At 42.2% G+C, this 12,772-nt stretch overlaps 2 protein-coding genes across 2 annotated transcripts; both read left to right on the top strand.

The window, feature by feature from the left end:
• Positions 1-2,863: 2,863 nt before the first annotated feature.
• Positions 2,864-3,702, top strand: NCU16936 (hypothetical protein). The gene has a single exon (XM_011396509.1). It carries the CDS (start codon positions 2,935-2,937, stop codon positions 3,256-3,258), a length of 324 nt encoding a protein of 107 aa, XP_011394811.1. The 5' UTR covers positions 2,864-2,934; the 3' UTR covers positions 3,259-3,702.
• Positions 3,703-4,751: 1,049 nt separating this feature from the next.
• On the top strand, positions 4,752-6,852 carry NCU09698 (hypothetical protein). Its single transcript, XM_955552.3, has 4 exons — positions 4,752-5,406; positions 5,461-5,645; positions 5,702-6,089; positions 6,141-6,852. Exons 1-4 carry the CDS (start codon positions 4,901-4,903, stop codon positions 6,568-6,570), a joined length of 1,509 nt encoding a protein of 502 aa, XP_960645.1. The 5' UTR covers positions 4,752-4,900; the 3' UTR covers positions 6,571-6,852.
• The last annotated feature ends 5,920 nt before the right edge of the window (positions 6,853-12,772 follow it).

Below are 12,772 nucleotides of genomic sequence, written 5' to 3'. Positions count from 1 at the left end.
TCGATCGCACTCGCGGTCATTCTCCGCAACCCTACCCCTGTCAATCCTGTCCAAAGGCTCGAGAGAGATACCGGGGAAGGGGTACCATGCTGTCATGCCAGATTGACAGTGGAAGAAACAGAATACGATGATACCGTGTGTTTTCCAGTTCTATGCGATGCGTCATCCACATAGATCTTCGAGACAGTTCGCAGATGCCGCGTGGCAAGATCGTTCAGATGTGATCATGTGAAGTCCGCTGCTCCGATCTTCAATGTGATGAGAAGCTTGGGGATTGGATTGGGGAGTTTGGAGAATCTGGGGAAACCGGGCCTGCGAGCCTGAACAAGAAAGACAGCCCGGCAATGTTCCAATTACCATCACGTACGCCGCATGGATACTTTCATCCTTTCATGCCATTCACTGGACTGTCGGCTCCCGCTAAAAGACCATGGGCTCAGCGTGGCAAGGTATACACGTCGATGTGCAATGCAAACTCACAGGGACTGGCTCCGTGGGGTATCGTGCCATGATGAAGCCATCACGCCCTGACCGATGGGATTTCGGACGGGCGGATTGCGCTCGCTATCATGACTAGATTTTATCGTAGGCCAAGCCTGCTGCGATGTGGTCGAGTATCGTCTTGGTGAAATCATATAGGTTAACTCGCCAGAATCCTGACGTGTATGATACCTTGGGAGATGGCGGGGAAAGAAGTCTCCAACAAACCGCATCTGTCAAAGGGGTCACCGCCACTGAGGAGGAACAACGGTCAACGAAGCGCCTACTGGTAGTATGCGGCAAGTCTGAGGTCGCGGTGACAATAGTGGCATCTTGGAGGAATGTGGGGAATTTCAAGCTCTTGGCTTCACACGGCACTTCCCAAGTCTCTTAAGTTCCCCTTTGTGATGCGGTTCTGACAGCCCAAGAATCCCAAAAAAGTCATCAAATGTCTTCCAAGTATTCCACTAATCCAGGTACGAAGGGGGGGTGTAAGATTTTATAAGACTTGCCTCCATGCGAAAGCCAAGGCGGTAGTGTGTTTTCTGAACAAAAAGAGGAGAAGCCTCCGTTGGAGCGAAGCATGAACTGGAAGCTTGGCGTGGTTGGAGTTCAGTTGGAGAGTTGGGTCAGACGATTGATCTAGACGTGGCTAGGGCAAAACTAGAGAAAGAGGCCAAGAAAATCCACAGTCTAAAGTGGTTCTTGAGGTGTGAATGATGAATAGAAGCAGAAACGAGAAGAGATCTGGATGCTGCCATGATGAAATAGATCAGGCAGCATCGGCCGCATTGCCAGCCTCTCTGGTTGGGTCTGGGGTTTACGGTAAGAGTTCGTTCGGGGCACCTCGAGATGATGATCTGGGGAAACTGGAGTCAAGATCAGATGGAGTCAAATGGAGAACAAGAGGAGAAGAATGGTGGCAGTTGAAGCTTTCCCTTGGCATGCTAGACGTATGGTCATGGAGAAGAGCTAATCCCTGTGACGGGAGGTAGTTGCCTGGTGGAGTTGAGAAGCGACGGAACTGAAAGGGCCAAGGCGGGCGGGGATTACAGTGCCCACTGTGTCCACTATGTAAGTGCCCTTGTAAAAGAGGAAATCCGGGGCAGTTTCCACCAGCGATGCAAATCCGGGGTAACTTTGACTGAACGTCGTCCCTTGTTTTCCAGCCGAGCTGAGCTGTCTACAAATATTGGATCTCCAACCTCTTCTCATTGTTCACATGACTGCTCTGGGGAGGCTCTTGATTGTTCTCTTTTCCTTTTGCACAAGTTCCATACACGTAACAAGTTTTTGTTTTGGTGTGCCTTTTTTGAACTGCCGAGGCCTTCTCTCCCCGTATTGCTAATGTTGCGTAATACACGTAATCAATGTTGCTTGTATGTACTTGTTTTACTTGTATTTTGACAACCGTCTCCAGGCTGGAGTTGGACAAATTACTATGGAAGATCCACATTCCCTTGGATACCTATCAACGGGATATCAAAGGAAAGTGGTATTTTATGCACCTGCCATTTAAGACAGCAACTGCATCAAAGTATCCGCTGTCGCGGCCGCTACCACTCAGTGCTACTTTCCAAATTCTCAAAGTTCACAGACAGGGCAGCTGCGTCCGCCCGCCATGATCTGTGAAAGGTTACACGAAATTGAAATATGGGTCTGAGCGACATCAATCTTTCGTTCCTTCCTTTTCTTTTTCTTGATGATGAGGAGAATTTCCAAAGGGAGAGGAATATTCAGGTGGAGAAGCCAGGGAAATGATGGAAATCGGGCAGTCTACGTTGATAGGGAACTTGTGCCTCCCCGCGCAGACAGCTAGCTCTCCAGTGATCCAACTGAATCCAACAGTACATCTAACCATGATGGCAACAATCATGGCAATTTATGAACGCCCATCTGACTGACTGCTTTGAGCGGCGTCTTCAGTCTTTCGTTCCCGGTAATCCACAACCACTCGGCGGACAATGACTTCTCCCTTTTCGTCGCTTTTCGTTCAGCTCATCCTTCGTACGACAAAGTGGCGTTCTCCGGCTTTGCTCAACTTGGTCCTGAATCGATGCCTGGCAGGTCCTCAATCGACATCGTGATACCCAACCCAAGCATTCCCTTGGCCCGGGGTACGATACAAGGCTCTTGGACCAAACACAAGAGAAGCAATATTGGTTTGCTCGGGTACCTGAGTGCTGGCCTCGTCGTCTCTCGTCGTTTGCTTGCGATACATGGGACTAGGAGAGCCTCAGCAACGGAAGCCCACCGCCACTTGCATTTCCCACAGACTCCAATAAACGCGTCCTTGCATGCCTCGTTGCCTGTCTAATCCATGCTGACAATGCCTAGAGAGCGATCAACTGGCGCTTCCGGTTGCGCAAAAAAGGGCCAAGCATTGATGACCTATTCACGACAACGACGACGACGTTTCTGCCGCTAATTTTGACTGTGACTATCGCAACTCTCATGACTGCTGACCCCGCACAACGCTTTGTCTGCGCCGTCGGCGGACGCATAACCACGGTCAGATTCACATACCCCCAAGCACCATCATCGGCACTCAAGTTGACACCATCTCGGACAAGGTTTCCGACATCAGTTTCGCCAAAACCAAGCTTCAAATTTGTTTCGACAAAGACGTACTGCATGATGCATTCCCATACACCTCCCGTTTATCCTTCCGCCCGAAACCTTCATCCGGAAGGCCGTTTGTGGTCATCGCCACGTGCGGGGGAAGATTCCTCAAGATTTGGGCGTCCTGGGCGTTCTGGGCATCGCGGGGCATCGTGAGATACCAAGCCCATTCCTGTCACTGCCACTCTGCAGGAAGGGGGGTCTGGGTAGGAGGAAGGCAGCGAGTGGGAGAGAGATGGACAACAGGACACGTCCCAGAGTTTTCCTCTTCGTTCACCACGGCTTCGATCCCATCCAATGGCATAACAGCCAAGACGGATGAAATATCAGATCCAGGTTGGGGGTATGCCGCCGAGCCCAAGCTACAAGTGGACGAGCCTGGTTGTGCCTCACTAAAAGGGTTGATATGCCGGTCGAGGAACAAAGATTGATGGTCACGATATGGTTAGAATGGATGGTGGTGGATGGCTGCAAGAGGATGTGGTCTAGATGCGGTCCAGCTGCAAGCAGAAGTACACTCAAGGTTAGCCCGAGCGCAAGCCCAAGAATAAACGAGTCGAAATGAGTCTAACGAGCAAAAAGAAAGCTCCTCGATGCTACTCAAGCCCTGCAGCCAAGCCATCTTGGCGGCCCGCGGCTGGATAAGGTTGGCGGGACCAATCCAACCAAACAATGTTGTCATTGACCTTCCGTCGTCCCCAGGTCAACAAGTCTATTTTTCACCACTAAGGCCCAGCCAAAGGTTGTACCGTACCCCCCCGGCAGGATTGTCTAACACTCGCAGGCCGTCTTACCTCATCCTTAAATGGCTGGATATTATCAACAATGATACTCCGTACCATTCGCTTCCCGATGGAAAGATGGACCATTCCATCCAGATGGGATCGGTGAGCCAAACACAAGTGCAGCTGGCTTATCAGAACAGAGTACGGTACAACTTGGGAAAGTTGCCCGGCGAAGCATGCATATGTATTCGGCCTCAACCAACGTCCCGCTTCTTACCCCCTTTTTTCACACTCCCAAAGTAATTACTCACAGACCCATGTTTGACGAGCACGCTGGTTGGATAGTGTGTACAGAACCGTTTCCGGAACGCTGCCGTTGACACTTCTCGGCAAAATGGACCTTGGTCACAAGTCGGTGTAAGTGACGGTAATCCGTACGCTGCTCTCCTCTGGCTCCTAGGAGTCAAACGAGTTGCCAGAGTACGGTAACGCTTGTGTTTCCACAGATCAGAGACATGTTCCGCCTGCTGGTCTCAGCAGACTGAAACCACCCATGTTGACGTGAAAAGGAGCCAGGGGACCTGGCCCAGGCTACAAGTACAGGAAACCATGGGAAAGCCATGCTGCCAGGATCATCTAGTACTTGCATACCCTACCTACCTCACTGGCACTGGGTAATGTCTTGTCCACGCTTGATTACCATGTACCTACATCAACTGCTTAGTGTAGCACCCATGCACTAGCTGCGACATGGTGTTCTGCTGTACCCCCCTTCAACCACTTACAAGGTACCATCATACCCTTGTTTCTATTTTTCATGTGCTTGGGTGTCTGGCCCTGCGTATGAAAGACCGCCAACCCTTAAGTTTGTCTTTTCGGACTATAAGGACCAGAGCATCCTCATCATGGCCCCTTTCTTTGCGTGTCCTCTCTTCTCTCCAGGGAATCGGCGGCCGCTTCCATTCAGTTATCCCCAGACGATTGGCACCTTCGCACCAACCCAACCGTCCTTCACTTCAACACCTATCTGCACCTCATAAGTAGATCGGACATTCTTACAGTCATCACCCACCATGGCTGCCGACCATGACGCACCCGTACGGGACGTCCCGACTACCGAGAACTCCAGCGTCAACAACGAGAAGGCTGTCCATCCCGAGTACACTGAGGACGTCGCTCTGGAAAGTGCCGGCTGGGATGAGCAAAGAACCAAGAAGCTACTTCGCAAGATCGATAGCAGGCTACTCCCCTTCCTTGCCTTGTTATACCTTCTATCCTTCCTCGACCGTACAAATATCGGCAATGCCAAGCTCGAGCTCCTTACGCAGGACTTGAAGCTCACCGGCCTCAAGTACAACGATGCGTTGGGTATCTTCTTCCCCTTCTACGTCCTCGCCGAGGTCCCCTCCAACATGGCCATGAAGCGTTTTCGCCCGTCCATTTGGATCCCATCCATTATGATTGCGTGGGGTGTTTGCTGCACCCTTATGGGCGTTGTCCAGAATTACCATGGCTTGATGGCAGTGCGGTCTTGCTTGGGTCTTGCCGAGGGAGGTCTCTTTCCTGGTATCACCTACTAGTATGTATCACCCTTTTGCTTGTCGTCAAATCGCATTCACTTACAGTACCCAAGCATTACAATGTGGTACAGGCGTCACGAGTGCGGCTTCCGCATGGCCATATTCTTCTCCGCTGCTACCGCCGCCGGTGCTTTCGGTGGTCTTCTGGCTCGTGGTATCCTGGAGATGAAGGGTGTCGGTGGCTACAATGGATGGCGCTGGCTCTTCATCTTGGAGGGTATCTTGACTTTTATTATCGGTATGTTAACCTGTCCTGCCTTTTTCTGCGGTGCGCTTTCTGATAATTTCTCCCAGCCGTCATTGCCTTCTTCGCCATGTACGACTACCCTCAGACCGCCAAATTCCTCAAGCCTGAGGAGCGTGAAGAGATCGCCGCCCGTCTCAAGCGCGATCGTTCTTCCCTTGCGGATGAGTTCGACATCAAGTACTTCTATGCAGCCCTCAAGGACTGGAAGATCTGGGTCCACATGTTCATCACCATTGGCGTTTACACTGGCTTGTACTCGTACTCGCTCTTCGTGCCCACCATTATCAACAGCATCGGTACCTTCAGCCCCGAGCAGAGTCAGCTTTTGACTGTCCCGCCTTATGTGGTGGCCTGTCTTTTCTGCATTGGTGCTGGCTGGTATGCCGACAGGCTCAAGCAGCGTGGTATCTTTATGCTCTTCTTCATGGGCATGGCGTACGTATCTCCCCAAATCCAGCTTTGCATCACTTGCTAATGACTCAGCAGTATCATTGGCTTAATCATGTTGATGGCTACCAGGACGCCTGCTGTCCGCTACCTCGGCTGCTTCTTCCTCGCTTCGGGTATCTACCCCAACGTCCCCCAGGGTGTCGCATGGAACGGCAACAACATTGGTGGCTCGCTCAAGCGCGGTGTTGGCATTGCCATGCACGTCGGTTTCGGCAACCTGGGCGGTGTCATCTCGTCGTACCTCTTCCTCGCCAAGCAATCTCCCCACTACTACCAGGGTTTTGGCACCCTTCTCGGCTGCCAGGTCATGGCTTTTGTCCTGTCGGCCTTTATGACCATCTACCTCAGGCGCGAGAACGCTCGCCGGGACCGCGAGTACAAGCCCCCAAGCGAGTACACTGAGGAGGAAAAGATTGCGGAGCGCGAGAAGGGTGATAATGCCACCTTTTTCCGGTACACTGTATAGATGTGGTTGCGTTGCGTGCTGCGTGGACCTTTACTGTTCACGGCTTGGTTTTTGTCATGGGATACGAAATGGGATGAAATGGATGAACATATGATATGGGATTGACGGCTCGATGACTTGGAGGTCATCTGTACCATGCCCTATACATGTTTATATACCTACGGATAAAATCATGGGCGGGGGTACTGGGGAGGATTGTATCATGATTGTTGTGGATGAAAAACTCTGAGATCTCCTATTGGATAGATCGAAACTACTTGGATATATACCACTACTTACCCTATATCTATAAATCACAAACCATAATGCGTGTTCTACTCGCACTTCTTGATTACTTTTAGGTGCCGAGGAATGGATCGTATCGGGATTCAAAGGTTTGAGGGTTTCCAAACTAGTCCCAGGACATTAAATGATTGATATCCGCAAAGGTGCTTGTAAACACGCGCACGCCGATTAGAATTTGCAGTCTTGGACTAAATATACGTCACTCGCCCACCGCACGCCTCCGTGTAGTGGATGGGCATCATGTCTGGTATCTTTTTGAGACTAGAAAGTTCTAGGCTCGAGACATGGAAACCTGATCCCCCCTTTCCAGCAGGTATGATTGATGATACTAGGTGGTGAGTCACATACGTTCTTATCTACAAATAGCAACTATGCAAGTACGTAGTATTGAGGATGCAGAGTTGTAGGTATCTGAGGGGATGATGATGAATGAATGATAAGCGACGATGGAGAAGATAAAGACAGGTACCTGTTAGAGGTGGGATGTCAACTGATATCAAAATTGGGGGTAGTGATTGAGTATATGTTGTCCGTGGATCGTGGATGACACGAGAACTTTTTTCTTGTTTTTTTTTTCTTTTTTTCTGGCCATAGAGATAACGTTTTTTTTTTTTTTTTTTTTTGCATTCTTCTTTGTTTTTCTCCCCTTTCCGCTCGCATTCCCCCCATGACCGGTAATTGAAGACTGATGCTAAATCTTGCCGTGTTCATGGAAGCTGTCATGTGAAAATTTATTTTGCCATGCGCTGGCTGCTGTAATTCCGTGGTCGCGCCCCGAGACATACAGCCAGACACCGAAATCGAAATTGATGTTGGTACCCATTGCGGGCCGTGCGGGCATCACGATGATTGAGGTTGTACTTACGGTAATTACGGAGAGGAAAGAGCGTGATGTGAGCTTCCACTTGGGCTGCTGTAGTTATGGGACTTGCCAAATGGTATGTGTGGGATGAGCAATGAAAAATTAAGAGGATAGCGACAGCGACTTGAAGACTCTCGTCAGTTGAAATTCAAAAGAACCTAGAAACCGAAGTTAGCGGTTTGGTAATATCCGCGACAACTTGCTCACCTTGCAATCAGATGAACCTAACGGCGGTTAACACTCGTTGCTAACGAACCAAAATATGCCAGGCACCTAATTTTATCTATCCTCTATAGCTATTATATTCGAGACCACAAGGTTACAATATTGCCCTTGGACGCTGAGATGGATCTTTTAACTCAATTAACGATCATCGGCTGGAATGTAAATAAGTACCTACCTAGAGGTATATATGATAGTTTCTTAGCTAAGAGCGTGTTCGTTACCACAGTAAAAAGTTAGGGGGGATATTGCATTACTGTGCAGATTCTACTGCATAGCACAGCTGCATTCCTGCAGCATTAAGGTACGCCAAGACCCTTTACCTTACTGTGCTGTGTTCGATAGGTAGGTATATATAACCAATGCTCTCCCCCCCCGTAGTCATCTTTTTAATTCTTCCCTTCTACAACGACCACGGTATATATACTATCTAAAATACTGTCAGGAACGTAGGCGAAAGGTAGGCTGAAGTGACTACGGTCGTGGCTATACGTAGGGGACGGTAAGTTAGGGGTTAATCTAAAGATGTATTGATAGCTACCGACTATAATAAATTACGCTCCGTTGAACCTTTTTTATACCTATACAAACTCTATTTATTTACTAACGAATATTATAGAATTTCGTACTAATTTAGCGCTTTGGCGTAGTGTTGGATTATCCTTCCTGTAAGCCCAACCTAATATAAGTATTATTATTAGTAATCCTATACGTTAGTTAACGAAGGGGAGTAGTAGCCGTTAAGGTGTTTCTATATACAAATTCTTTGCCTCCTAATACAACCCCCCCCCTTATAGGTTCTATCTTCGGAACCTTCGTAATTCGTAGTAGGTCCTAGTTAAATAGCGGAGGGTATAAGTATTATATTATTATAATATTATTAAGTTACGTTATTAGCGAAGGTACAATATTCTTACCCTTTGGTTTAAGCGAACCGTTACTTGTAATAACCGCCGACGCTGTATCCCGGATATTATAACTATTTCGCTACCAGCGAGCCGTTTACTAGAATATTAATATTGTAATATCCCTTCTCTTAAATTCTAAATACGGATACGAAACTACCCGCTAGAATATTAATATTATAATATTTATTCTTATAAGTTTTAAATATAGATATGAAGCCGCCCGCTAGAATATTGGTAGTGTAATATTTATTTTTATAAATTCTAAATATAGTAAGCCGCCTATTAGAATATTAGTATTATAATATTTATTTTTATAAGTTCTAAATATAGATATAAAACTAATATTAGATTTAAAGCGCTAGTATTCCGCCTATTATTAAAACTATTATTCTATAAGCGTATAAGGTAGTAAGCTTTATTTTACTTAATAAGGAATACTACATTAAATTTAAGAGCGTTAATAAGTACCTTAGAATATTAATATAATTACGCCCTATAATTCCTCTTACTAAATATTTTCCATTATCTACACTTATAACGCGGCCTAATATTTTTATAAAGTACCTTCTATTATTTATACCTATTGTATAATATTTATATAATCGAATTTTAAGGCTCCTCTCGTAGGCTATTTTCTATTATTCGTACCTATTATAACCTATTATAAATTTTAAATATAATCCCTACTATAAATTTTAAATATAATTCCCCTCCCTATAGGTTCCGTCCTTGGGATTTTTATTTCCTTCCTATACTTCCTATAACTTTATATACTATTTCCTCTATAAACTTCCCTTATTTATATTATTCTTTCTTAATTATTTTCCTATTACTTTTACTTTGTTCTTCGTATTATTCTCTTTATTCTAATAGTACGATTTTTAATTATTACCCCTATTTTCCTTATTATAATCCGAATTACGTACCTTCCCGTTTTCTACCTTTCTCTCCTATTTTTTTATAATTATTATTATTATTTATTCGTTCTATCCTTCCCCTTTTAACTATTACTTTCGTTTTATCCTTTTATTTACCCTTTTTTACTATTTATATAATTGCTTAATATTCTTTTTACTCTACGTTAATTTGCATTTGCCCGCTTAGAATTATATTTATTTACTTTAATTTATATTCGTATAAGAACCTCCTCCTTCGTTTATATAATACCCCTTCCGCCTACCCTCTTCGCTTCTCCTCTCTTTTTCCTCCTATCCTTACTTTTATAATTATATTTATTACCCCCTCCCCTAGCTCTATAGCTACTTTAGTTGCCCCCTCGCTTAAATTAACTTCTATTATAAATATATATATTTTTATTATATATTTATATACTAATCCCTATTTCCCTTATAAGTCTAATTAGTATATTTACTTCCCCTCTCTATTTTTTTTTTTTTCGCTCCGTCCTTTCCCTCCTCTTACCCTATACCCGTTATTAACTTTTAATTGGCTATTCTTTTTCTATCCTTTAGCAATATCTACCCTTTTATTTACTTAGAATATAGTATTACTTTAATTTAGGCGTTTACTAGCGCTCTAACCCTAAATTTATATAAAGTATTCCGTTTAATTGGTACGTATACTTGCTAGACTAAAGGTACGCTATCTTCCCCTTATTACTTCTCCCAATTTTTTTTTTTTTTTTTTTTTTTTTTTTTTTTTTTTTTTACTAACGTCTTTTCCTTTTAGAGTTCAACGAGAGATCGCAGTATTCGCTATCGCTGCGCTACTATATATTCGAGGTCCTCTATAGTATTTGTAATTTCTAGAATAATATATAAGATATAGTAGCCGAAATTGTACGCTTTACTAATATTGGTAATCCCTTACTTACCCTCCTCTTATAGTAATTACATTAGTCCGCGGTGGTATTTTGGGTTGTAATATAGGCGCGTTTTATTAATAACAGTCTCCTTATAATATTGCTTAGTATATTCTAAATTAGGAATTTTAATTATAAAGGTTATTTAAGATTTAGCTACTGTAATATTAGCGATACTAATACTAATATTAATCCGGTAGCCCCTACTAATAATCCTATTATTAGTAATAACAACTCTCCTATAAATATCTTTATATTAAATATTTTTATTCGTATCCCCCCTTCCTCCGGTTGTAATTATAGTCCTTAGCGTTAATTAGTTAATAGAAAGTTGGAGTTACTAAATAGAAAGTTGGACGAATTATTAGAATTTATAAGGGTAGACTATAAATAAATAATATAAAATAATATTTATGAATGTTATTAATAAGTACGGTAGTGCGCGGGAGTATTCCTTTTAAAGTTGTAGGTTTTAATTTTATATCGACGATAGCGGACGCTACTAAGGATTTTTTTATTTAGAATAATAATTAGAAATACGGGTTACTTCTATTTAGCGCTTTATTAATATTTTACATTAAATTAAACTATTTTCCTTTTCTATTTCTTATCCTATTTAATATTTCTATTTTATATTTCTACTTTATATTTCTACTTTCGTATTTCTACTTTGCCTCTTTACTCTATATTTCTACTCTTATATTTCTACTTTATATTTCTATTTTATACCTTATATTTATATTTTATATTTACGTTTTATATCTCTATTTGCGTCTCTATTTTATAATTTACGTTGGCGTCTTACATCTCCGCTTTGTACTTTATATTTACATTTTACATTTGCGTCTTACGTTTGTATTTTACGTTTTGCATTTGCGTTTTATATTTACATTTTACGTTTTACATTTGTATTTTACATTTGCATTTTATATTTATATTTTACGTTTCTACTTTATATTTCTAAATAATTATTATTCTCCCTCTACTATTTAATTAACCTTTATTAATTTAGTAATTAGCCCGCTACTAGTACGCCGCTACTATATTTCCTTAATTTTATATTCCTTAAGTAAATCCGGGTAATTTATATCCTCTTATAAAACCTATAAATTTTCGTTATCCGGATACCCCTTCTATTTAATTTAGAATTAATATTAGCGGCCGGATTTATAATATTTTATAATCGCTTTAATTTTATATTAAATATTATCCTCCTTAATATTTATAATTTCCCTTTATAGTACCGCCGTAGTAGGATCCCCTTAATACGGCTCTAGTAGAATAATAGGGAATATTAAATAAATTTAGTAATATATAGGGAATATAAGTCGGTATACTATTTTCTTCTCTCTAATAACTTTAGTAATTTAGAAGGGTCCTAAAAATTTATTTATTAATTTAGCGCTTAAATAGCGTTATTTAATATACTTCGTATTAAGTAAAACCTAGCTTCCGACGTTGAATTCCTTTAATTTTCAAATTTTATTATATTATTTTATATACCCTTAATTAATAACTTCTAAGGTTACTACGATTTTTAACTACCTATAAAATAATTTATTAATTCGATTAATAACTACTATTAAAAGGACCGTCCTCCGTCCTTATTCCGAATCCGCTGGTCTCTGAGGATAATACCTAAAGAGTAGTTCCGAGGGGGACTTTCTAATAATAGTATAAAAATAATTATTGTACGTTTATTATATTAGTATAATTTTTTCAGCCTAATCGATTTACTCTATATTATAGAAGATCTAAAGGTATAATTCTAAATTCTAGTTTTGCTTCTCTATTTATCCGTCCGTTTAAGGGTATTAGGTTATATTGAGGCGTCTATAGATATTTAGGAATTCGTAATAAGTTTTTTAAAGTTAATTTATAAAAAAGCTACTTTTATTTAATATAATAAAATTTGGGAGGTTAAATTATTGGAAGATGTTTTGTTAGAAGAGGAATGTAAATTGTTGGGTATTAATTATTTTTTATATAGGGATATATAAGACGTACTTAGTAAAATAGTTAATAATAATAAGGATTGTATTATAAGTCCGATTTAATATAGGGTCGAATAATTTTAGTATTCTAGTAATAAAGTTATATAAA

This window comes from Neurospora crassa, linkage group V, assembly GCF_000182925.2.
Source record: "Neurospora crassa OR74A linkage group V, whole genome shotgun sequence".
NCBI classification, from domain to species: Eukaryota; Fungi; Ascomycota; class Sordariomycetes; order Sordariales; family Sordariaceae; genus Neurospora; species Neurospora crassa.
The sequence above is the reverse complement of the archived record's forward strand: the minus strand, read 5'-3'. Positions and strand labels throughout refer to the sequence as shown.

What these genes read in the sequence shown, in the direction of transcription:
- NCU16936 (XM_011396509.1), top strand. Translation starts at nt 2,935, where the DNA reads ATGACTGCTGACCCCGCACAACGCTTTGTCTGCGCCGTCGGCGGACGC.
- NCU09698 (XM_955552.3), top strand. Translation starts at nt 4,901, where the DNA reads ATGGCTGCCGACCATGACGCACCCGTACGGGACGTCCCGACTACCGAG. An exon ending in TATCTTGACTTTTATTATCG is followed by an intron (nt 5,646 to 5,701) that starts GTATGTTAACCT and finishes AATTTCTCCCAG; the next exon opens with CCGTCATTGCCTTCTTCGCC. An exon ending in CTCTTCTTCATGGGCATGGC is followed by an intron (nt 6,090 to 6,140) that starts GTACGTATCTCC and finishes ATGACTCAGCAG; the next exon opens with TATCATTGGCTTAATCATGT.